The sequence below is a fragment of the Coniophora puteana genome (assembly GCF_000271625.1).
Source record: "Coniophora puteana RWD-64-598 SS2 unplaced genomic scaffold CONPUscaffold_18, whole genome shotgun sequence".
Taxonomy (NCBI): domain Eukaryota; kingdom Fungi; phylum Basidiomycota; class Agaricomycetes; order Boletales; family Coniophoraceae; genus Coniophora; species Coniophora puteana.
This window is the reverse complement of record NW_006913070.1, coordinates 1-10164: the sequence shown is the minus strand read 5'-3', so window position 1 is coordinate 10164 and position 10164 is coordinate 1. Positions and strand designations below refer to the sequence as shown.

The 10164-nt window shown below is 53.6% G+C and overlaps 4 protein-coding genes across 4 annotated transcripts; 2 read left to right on the top strand and 2 right to left on the bottom strand.

Moving 5' to 3' along the window:
- Positions 1-119: 119 nt before the first annotated feature.
- CONPUDRAFT_77581 (uncharacterized protein) lies at positions 120-1658 on the bottom strand (the record flags this gene model as incomplete). Its single annotated transcript, XM_007776625.1, has 6 exons — positions 120-254; positions 358-423; positions 623-1092; positions 1136-1417; positions 1453-1590; positions 1646-1658. The coding sequence occupies 6 exons, from the start codon at positions 1656-1658 to the stop codon at positions 120-122; spliced, it is 1104 nt and encodes a 367-aa protein (XP_007774815.1).
- Positions 1659-1888: 230 nt separating this feature from the next.
- CONPUDRAFT_159512 (uncharacterized protein) lies at positions 1889-3087 on the top strand (the record flags this gene model as incomplete). Its single annotated transcript, XM_007776624.1, has 4 exons — positions 1889-2170; positions 2364-2650; positions 2799-2920; positions 2975-3087. The coding sequence occupies 4 exons, from the start codon at positions 1889-1891 to the stop codon at positions 3085-3087; spliced, it is 804 nt and encodes a 267-aa protein (XP_007774814.1).
- A 146-nt stretch (positions 3088-3233) lies between these two features.
- Positions 3234-6713, bottom strand: CONPUDRAFT_32522 (uncharacterized protein; the record flags this gene model as incomplete). The annotated part of the gene is made up of 10 exons (XM_007776587.1): positions 3234-3463; positions 3511-3977; positions 4170-4713; positions 4783-5174; positions 5222-5370; positions 5424-5592; positions 5650-5753; positions 5799-5873; positions 5929-6407; positions 6467-6713. Coding segments are annotated over 10 exons (2856 nt in total), but the record flags the coding sequence as incomplete, so codon positions are not given.
- Positions 6714-7484: 771 nt separating this feature from the next.
- Positions 7485-10137, top strand: CONPUDRAFT_77578 (uncharacterized protein; the record flags this gene model as incomplete). The annotated part of the gene is made up of 8 exons (XM_007776623.1): positions 7485-7545; positions 7658-7805; positions 7839-7944; positions 8069-8380; positions 8434-8819; positions 8888-9010; positions 9075-9205; positions 9260-10137. Coding segments are annotated over 8 exons (2145 nt in total), but the record flags the coding sequence as incomplete, so codon positions are not given.
- Positions 10138-10164: the final 27 nt, after the last annotated feature.

Genomic DNA, 10164 nt, shown 5'->3' with positions numbered 1-10164 from the left:
CAGCTCATGAAATTTATGATATGACCGAATGGGCGGTGGCGGTCGACAAGCGTTATCGGCGGATGGATTAGCAGCAGTTTTTTTGGGGGTACACTGGAGAATGGAGGTGAATGTTGCAATCAGTGCAGGCTGACGAGCAATATAGGCGGATGGGCTGCTGGCGGATGATACACCATCAGTGTTGGCGGATGGGGCTCGACTGCCCCTGGGCTTTGGGAGCGGACGAAGGCCATGAGTTGATGCCCAAGTAGACACTGAAATGAAAAAGTGAGACTTAAACAGATGAAACCATGAAGAGGCTAGATTTGGGCACTAGCGAAAGCGAAAACACATCCGCCGGTGTACAAGTTGACGTACTGGGCGGATGGGTCTCAAATTCAACGAAATGATATGGGCGGCTCCTGCATCCGCCGAAATTGGTGTCTAGAACCAGTAGGCTGAGGTGGATGACCAATGTGCTGACTGTCCGCTCATACATGTCACTTGCAACTGACCCAGGACATGGAATTGGCATAAACACATGTTATTGCCGGAGCACGTGCGTTGAGAGATATATGCAAGATGATTAAAAATCGTACTCGAGCCAAACGTGTTTGGGCGCGAGGCCACCAGGGCACCTCACTGTGAACGAAGTGCCTTGTCCGCTGTCCGCGGCTTGTTCTGCCCTGCCCACAACCTGCTCACCAACAACGTCGAAGCCACGGACCAGATCGTTGCCAAAGGCGTTTTCGGCGGATTGCAGGAAGTCTACGATGGCGGACGGCGTAACGAAACGCAAGAGGTAGTCGGTTTGGCGATGGAAATCTCGCATCGCCGCGCTTTCGTCGTCCGCCGAAGAGAGGTCTTTTGACCGACTCTTGCGGTCGCCAGCTCCTGGTACGCTCTGGGCACCCAAGGGAATCGTCAAAGTGTTCCGCTCGCCACCAGCGGAGCCTACTGCAGGACGTTTGGCAATCGGGTTTGCATGTACAGGAGACGACGCCTTCCGCTTACCGGAGGTTGAGTCACCCTGAGGCTCACGCTGGGGACCCGGGGAGGAGACAGCCGCGCGCGAGGTTGAGGCAGCAGTTGACGACGGGGCGGCTTCTGGATCTCTAAGGGGAATATAACATACCAATTGTAATGGACGCCTCACCTGAGGTTTTGCCCGGGACGACCTTTTGCTTCGGCTTGGTGGAGTGCACGGCCTTCGCCTTCCCCGCCTTCTTATCCACAGACATCTCTGCGTCCATTGTAGCAGGGTCCGCTGAGGGGCCATCCGAGGTCGACGGAGCCGCCGAGGTCGCGGTGTTGTTAGTTTTGTTCTTACCGGCGGACGGGACTGCCTCGCCTGCCGGTGCGTTCCCCATGCGCTTCGCGATATTGGCAAACGCAGCGTCCAAATCGTCGTCGTTATCTAGCGCCATTACGATCGGTCCTTGGGGGAGGGGTAGAGATGAAATAGCTACGCACCCATATCGTCGTCTTCTCCGTACTTTGCGAGCTCCGCGAAGTTGGGAGCTTGCCCACCAATGCCCAGAGAGATTGCCGGTTTTTTGCCCTTGTCGACGGACCTCGGCTCCTCCGGCGCGTCAGTGGGGCTACCTAATTCTATGGTGTTGTTTGAGCACGATAACTCTTAGGGCAAGGGAGAGCGTGACGGTACCGTCGTAATCCATGGTGGAGGTGATGGGAGAGAGAAGGCAAGGATGCCCCTGGGTGCTGTGGACCCTTATCTCCTGCCTCGTGCCCACTTGCCAAATCTGATAGAAGAACTTTCCATTACGTAATGCCGTCAAATTTGCCCGATATTCTCACAGTGATGCCGATTCTTGCCGGTACATAAACCCCTCGCCCCAGGTTCCCTCCACCAGACGTTTGCCTTCAACAACCCCAACAGCCCATATACATGCCTTCACTCCACGAACCACCGGTATGGGCAAGATCAACGGTCATCCTCTTGACCAAATCACGAACGGTTCCAGCACCAGGGAACGATTACGAGTTGGTTGAACTAGTCCTAGCTGAACCAAAGTATCTATTCAAAGAACAGCGTACGATTCGGTTGGACGGGCAAGGCGTCCAACGGTTGGTCGACCTTGTTGCGGTCCGCCTGTATCTTGCGATCCGTGCATGGGAACGGAGGAGGGCTCTCCCGGAGGCTTTCCTTCCGCCGTGGAAGGAGGAAGTGGTGAGTGATAATTAAAAGTTCAGTTCCATCCGCCGATCCGGCGGATCCGCCGATCAATGATCCGCTTGTCGGCGCCTCCCTGAGTCCATCGCATACATCGACTCGGCGGATGATTGATTCACCGGAGCGGAGGCACTGCCGCGGCGGATCTCCATATATCTCCTGATTTGTTATTGGACTGATCCATGATCAGCATCTCGCGGGCAAACTCCTCGCCACACTGCGCAATCTCGATCTGCCTTACATTTATCCAGTTATTTTCGACCGCGCACTTGACTTGAGATGGGACCCTACTGTTCATGTTCTCGACGAGACGACCAGACTCGTCTCAGAGGTATGGTACGCTGAATGGGTCCGCCGGAACGGGGACGAGGAGATGAAAGATAGGTGGTGGATGGGGCTGCACGAGGGATCCGCCAAATTATGGCGGCAAACTGTTGCGTGCAAACCTCAAGACATAATTGACCTTGAACGCCCTGAGTACGTCAAGCATCTGTCCAATCACGTTGACCCACTACCAAACACAAACACGTACTGATAGGAACGCGGACGACATTGGGATTGGCACCCGCCTGGCAAGTCAACTGCCAGGTGCTTTGCAACTTAGCTAATAACCCCCCCAGCCCAGGGAGACCTACCCCCGTGCAGGCGGCGCATTTTTTCCTCCGTCCGCGTGGAACCCGCCGCCAGAATCGGATGACGACTACGTGCCCAGCGACCATCGTGAGTCCAAAGAATCCACTATATCAAGTAAGCTTTACATTGGTTGTATCCGCGCTTGTCATCCGCCTCATAATAAATTAGATGACGTCTCAAAGGCATTCACAGAAATCAGCAGCGGGCTCAATACCATTGGAGTGGCACTCCAGAATATGAGTAAAGCGCTGGGTGACTGTGGATTTGGTCAACCGCTGTAATCTACACGGTGTATATTTTAGTTGTCCGGTGACGTAGAAAAGAAGATTGTCCCAGAAGATGATTAGAGAGAGCAGAGATCAGAGAGACGATATGTATCGATACATCACTCGTTATTATCTACAAGCGGCGGATGGGGTGGTAAACCCTTGAAGGTCTCATCCGCCAGGCGGGACAACGCATGCCACATCCCTCGTTTCCTGTTTGCCAGAGCGACGTGTCCGCCTGGCAAATCCTTAGTGTTTGAGCGGGTCTCCCAGTCACTTGCCTGGAAATCAAAGTACCGTTTGACTCTCTTCATTTCTTCCTGGACAATGAGCAATTCTTCTTGCCACCGATCAAATCGACATTTCTCCCTCATCCATTGAATCCGAGCAACTACCATTGCGTCAGTTGGGGAGCAGAGGACAAGGGGATAAACGCACAAGTCAACATCCATTCAGGCGTGTCCTGCTTCTCTGTGTGCATCCGCCAGATCCATGGTAGGTGAGCATTTCTGATTCCTCTTGTCGCTGGATTCAAGTCGACTGCTTTTGCGTTAAGGTGTGCTTCCAATAGCTCTTCGTACTTTTCATCAAGCAAGCCCATGCTAATTGAAGCTTCCCGAGCAGACCGATAGACGCGAGTGTGATGGCGCAGCTCTTCCTCCATGCGATGCACTTTTGCTCGTGCCCTTGTTTGTTGGTGCACGCTACCACGGGCAGCGCGGACATCTCGGCTCCACCCCAATGCCTTCCTAGCGATACCAATCTTCATTTCGTTGAGGTGGTCGTTCATCTGTCCCTTCCTCAGCTCCGCCTCCTGCTCCATCAATTTGCTCAGTTGATGTGCCTCACAGGCCGCGGCTCCAAATGCGGACGGTAGTGGCAACACGACATGCTCGGGAGCCTCGCTGAAAGTCAACTCTTCGGCGGATAAATCGATATCTGCGGACATCTCGGCGGATGGCTGGGTAGCGGCGGATCTCGTGCCTTCTTCGATAGTCCCGGTTGCAGCGGGCAACGTAGCAGCGGATGTGGACGTTGACGCAGCGGGACCAGCGGATGCAGCTGCCTTGCCCTTCAGTCGTCGGTCTGCCTTGAACTTTCGCAACTCCGGAGACTCCTCCTCCAGGTTCAATTTGACCAAGCTACCAACGAATATAGGCGCTTCTGCAAACCAGATTTTCAGCCGGTTGGCAAGGGCCCGCCTGCCTTCTCTAGCTTTATGTGCGCTTTCAACTTGATCGTTACCTTCTGACACCTTGACAAGTTCGATGACCCTCAATCTGTAAATTGATTTAGCCATTTGCGTGACACCCAATATTGGCACGTCGTACTGTTGGACGCCGATGTTCAGTCCCTCTGATAGCCACTCGGCGGATGTCATGCCCTTCACCGCGGATGCACGGGGGCTGTTTTTTGTAAGCTCTTCCTCGATTTGTGCCTGGGACGGAACCTCGGGGAAGTGTACTGTTAAAATGTCCATCGATTTGACGTCGTCCGCGCGGTCCTTGTATGCTTGGTCGAGCTGGGCGGTCCATTCCTGAACACGTTCACTTCCTGCAACCTCTGACAGATCCGCGAGGACGTCTTGAGATTCGACAAACTCCTGGACAGCCTTCCGCCACTTTGACGCTAGCGATAATGCTACATGGAAATTGGAAATGAATCACGGTTGAGGTCAACAGTAAGTCTTCAGCCTGTGGATCGACATACCAATACGGATCAGTTTTTTCCAGTTCGAGTCGTCCATGTGGTCATCAAGGACTTCTTTTCTGTGGGAGGTGGTCATAGCACGGGTGCTACGAGAAATCTCATTCAGCATGGACCAAAGTGTCTCCAGTATTTCGCCGTCCACCCATCCAGCTCCCAGGATGAACAAAGGAGAATAGCGAGCATAGCAATCCCCCTTGTGACCGTGAACGTGAAATTGGCCAATGCCACCAGCAATAGTAAGACCAGGAGGGAATGAGATGGTTGAACTGTCACTAAAGCGCTGCTTGAGTTTTGCATTGTATATGCACCAAATGTCATAGAGCCAGAGCAAATGCAGGAGCCCCAAGAACCAGAGTGATCCCATGTATATTGCCCAATCGATGGTACAAAACCTATCAAAATTAGGGCGGATGCAGGCGGATGGAAAAATGGGGCCTACCGCTCTCCTAGATGTATATCCACTCCGGTTCCTGGAACAAAGAAGCCATGCCTTGCACATGCAACGGCTGCAATCCCATTTACATCTTTGTGCAGTCCTCGACCTTGGTTAGCTTGAGTCACAGCACGGTGAGCATTGCACGTCGACACCTGCCCGCGGTTGTGAGGCAAGCGATGAAGCAACGGCGGACAACAAACGTTACCTCTCGTCTGCTGCTGGGTTCACTTGCCGCCAAGTGCACCTTGTAAGCGGAGCTTTCGGTCATGTATCTGGCTCCATCCGCCAAAGGGACGTCATTTTCTTCTTTCTTCATCCGCAAGTGGTCCGCCTTGAAGTTACCGTCTACACAAAGCGTTGCTGCGTGCTTGAACCTGTTTGTTGATGATTAAAGGTGAGTGGTATCCGCGGATTCAACTCCATGCACCCACCAGTCGGGGTCATCCTTCCAATCATCCGCCATGTTTATTCCAGGGTGTGGACAAGCTGGGCATGCGGTGGCAAGCGCCCCTTGGCCAAGTTTTCGGCCAATTGCCTGTATCCCTCCCTTTCCCAAGCCGTCCGCCGCTGTGGGACCAACAACATGGCCATTGTCTATCAGCGCCTTCATGAACCGCCACTGGCGTGAACACCGTTGCAGTTCAACATAACGAGCCTAATAGTCATGTAATCAGAACAAAGGAATTTGCACAAGTACCATGAGGACGTACAGGTACTTCCTGCGGAGCAATGCTCAAGGTTTGTCGCTGCAATAGAGAAAAATAGCTCATGGCGGGAACTTTGCACTCCCTGTTCATCAGCAAGAAACTATCCAGCAGTCGGAATGTGAATGCTGTCCGAGGAGATTTAGGTGTAGATGGGTACAAGCCGGACTGCAACAGTTGAATGTCATAACGTCGATTGACCGCTGGTGAACATCTGCACCAGTCAACAGCAACTTGGTGGAGACCATTGCAGTCAACCACCACAAGGTACGAGTTACGTTCCTCGTCGATATGCTTTCTGGTGAAGGCCTTCCCCAGCCCTACCTTGAACGAGATTCGTTCGGATTCAAAACTTGGATTTGAGGATTGGTCTGAAGCTGTTGGTGGGTCTTTCGGAGGATGTGGTGTGGGACATGGTGTACCGCCATGCCCCAAGTGGATGACAACCCCTGCCTTGTGCAAGAACGAAGGCTCGTAGTGAGTGCCTGGAGATGTCGACATCAGATGATATACAATGCCAGTGATATAAACACAGAGCTCAAACCTGTCCAGGACAGAACATTATGAAACGGGAGCGTGTTGTGGGCCTTTGAGAAGCAGTCTTGACATCCTTCAGGGAAACCAAAGCAATCCTCGCATTTCCAGGTGGGCTCCCTGGCTTTGCACCATCGACACATGGGCTCTGGTGGTCCATCCGATTGACTTGCATAGTCCATGGATCGCTGTTCCATCGAGACAATGATATCAGCATATCCCCGGTGCTTGTCTGCCCATTCTCGCAAATAATCATGCTGTGCCTGTTCCTGCTCAGTGCAAGTATCCATGCCAGATGGGTTGCACTCTCACCTTTGTCGACTTTGTGTCTCCCTCCATTCCAGCAAAAGGGACGCCCATGTCGTCGTCCTGATCAACTCCCCACCACCCCATTTCCTCGTCCTCCTTATTCTCTTCATCCTCTGGCAAAAGCTTTGTTTTCTTCAATGGACTGGGTGCTGAAGAGCTGGGACCTGCAACAGGGCGAATGGGTTGTGGGATAGCACTTCTCTTACCAGTGACAATCGGCTCTTCAGTTTGGTAAAGCTCCTCAACTTTTTGGCCTCGACGCGTCACAGCCCTAGTCCTCCATACTTCCTCCATGTCTGGCTCATCTGTTGGATCCCCCAGCTCTTTTGCTTTGCGTCCAGGAGGCTCCCCAGACTCTTTTGCTTTGCGTCGCGGAGCCATATGGTGAGTGTTCGCAATGAGGGCTGGGGAAGCGAGGGTGCAGGAAGTGAGGATGCAGGCAAATGTCTCATCGGGATAAGGGAATCATCTCTCATCGATAACAGAGCCCCTGAAGTGATTGGACGAAGTGGTCAAATCTGATTTAGTATCATTACTTCAGATCGCATAGTCAGGCACAGATTGAATCGGGTAAATGGTTGGATAGAAACCAGTGGGTATGACGTGTGCGGATGCTGTAGCTGAACCTTCCCTTGTGAAATCAATGGGTTTGGTCGGGTACATATGTAAATCTGCCGAAGGCCCGCATAGAAACCGGCGGGTAACATCCGGCGGGTAACATGTCGGCGGATCCTGTGTCCTGTATTGCGGCTCGACAAGCCCCGGATCCTGGCCCTCGATGTCAACCTTGTCACCAGGCAGCCGTCCGATCTTGGGCCAACCTCCGCCAGGTCCTCCAACACCAGTCACCGTATACAATCAGCAGCGACGCCCGTCCTGACGCCCACGGTAGCGCCCACTACCATCCGTCCCGAGGTGACGCAGTACACGTTCTCCCCGGCCGACCGCTTCAAACATGGGCCGGTCATGCTGGGCGAGAACCTTGGGCGCGCCATCATCGCGTGGACATCGCTTGCAGAACTGATGTGGGGTTTGGTCAGGTACACATGTAAATCTCCCATGGGCTGGAATAGGAACCGGCGGTTAGCAAGTCGGCGGATCCTGTATTTGGACTTCGCTTGCAAAACCAATGTAGCTCGGTTCCTGGGGGTAACCGGTGGAGTCAAGGACGGCGGCCCGGTGAATTCGTGGGAACTGGGCAGGCGGCAAGGTTGTGTGGTCTTGTGATTTTTTTTCCCTTTTCCTTTTTTCGTACCTTTGGGTGTCTCCTTCTCTTCTTTGGGTCACAATCTCATCCTGGCAGGTTCCCTCATTTGCTTCTTGTCTTCTTCAATCATTCTGGGTTCATCCTCCATCAATGTCAGCCGCTACAGAAACTCCGCTAGGTGGCTCCGAGACTCCAACAGCGTCGTCAGCCAATGACTCTCAACTCACTGAGGGTGTGAAGCAGTGTCTTGACAATTGGCGTCAGGAGTGGGAAGGCCTTGCTACAGGAACGTCGCTGGTGATTCGAAAAAAGAACCTCGACATGTTAACCTTTGCAATTGCGACTGCCCTTGTCACAACCCATCCAGAACTTGACGGCGGTCCCACTGGCTTTGAGGAGGCTGAGAAGGTGAGTAAATACTATTTCTCTTCTCATGGGGAAATGTCGACATGGTTGCACAGTTAACCTGGGCATACTTTGACCCGGATGGCAAGGCTTGTGAGGGAACCCCGCTAGAGCACAAAGAGATGGCAAAGCTCAAAGGTAGTATATGGGAGCAGTACACTGGCTACAACGCATTCCGCAACGCCCACAAGGAGGACATCGTCCGTTACCTCCCTCAGGCATGGGAGCGGTACAAAACCACCAAGGCGGCCAAAGGTGACACTCTTACTGAAGGCGACCTCAGGCCATGCCCAACGGAAGCTAGCGATTCGCGGTGGGTTGGTCATCACAGCCGAGCTCGTGCCTACATGTGGTTGGATCTGACCGAGGCGGAGCGGCAACAATGGAATAAGCAGGCGGAAGATTGGAATCTATATGGGGCTCCCAAAAACATCCAAGACGCGTTCGTGTTTCCATCCGCCTCCATCCGCCGTTTATCTTTTTCCATGTCTCACTTTGCTTCACCTCCAGAGAGAGGAACCGGATTGCGAAATTGTTCATGAATCGCACATATCTGTACGCCTTGCGGAACTTGGGGATGGAGCTGGTAATGTTTGGGCTCTTCGAGTCCAATGGAAAGACCAGAGTTTTACAGTACGTTGCAACCATCCACTCAGCGGCGGATGATGCACTGACAGACTGGTAGTCTGGGTCATAGCTTTGAAGGAGATCCCGACATGTTTCACCGCCGCTACCCAGAGTATTGCACAACGAAGTACCACACCGCGGAGGCAGGCGACCGTACCTTCATGAAAACACTTTGTGTCCACGCGGATCAGAGATTTCTGCGTGAGTCGCGGATGAACGCCCCCACTTCACTGTCTTGACTTTGCTGTTGTGCAGGGACTGGGCAACTTGAGCCGCCGAAACGCGCGGAAGCGTTGCCCAAAAAGAAGAAGCTACTCGCCACCCGGGATGACGGTTATCCGCGCATACCTGCTAACCATGCTGACTTGAACAACCAAGACACTATCACCTTGGTCCGTAACTTTGTCAACATGGTTTACACGCTGGACACTGGCATCAAGAAATCCGTCTCCTGGAAACATACGATGAGCGACCCGACTAAGTTTATTGTTCATAAAGACCTTCCAGTTGCCCTGGAGGACCCAAGTGATATGAAAACTGGCGATATCAAGGCTATCATCAAAGACTGGTACGAAATCCAGGAGTGCGATGCCATCGTCGCGGATCCGCTGCACTTCCCTTCTTCAGTCTCCCTGGGAGCAAGTACTGACGTCATCGACCTCCCGCCTCTGGTCCCTGCATCCGATACTGCACAGCCCAGGACAAGACGACGCTATAACAGGAAGACAGGAGCCTTGCGTACAACAGCAACCCCTTCATCCAGTTCAACATCGCCTTCTGTAGGCACCCTGTCCCCTGCAACCACTCCAGCAACACCTGTGCTTGGGGATGTGGAGTTGTCCACCGCGTCATCCGCCGTACCCACCATCACGTCGACCACCACATCATCCACCGTACCCACCACCACGCCATCCGCCGTACCCACCACCACGCCATCCGCCGTACCCACCATCATGTCGACCACCACTTCATCCGCCGTGCCCACCACCACGCCATCCGCCGTGCCCACCGCCGTGCCATCCGCCGTGCCCACCATGACGTCGACCACCACGTCATCCGCCGCGCCCATCGCCGCATCATCCGCTGTGCCCACCGCTGTGCCATCCGCCGTGCCCACCACCACGCCATCCGCCGTACCCACCATCACGTCGACCACCATG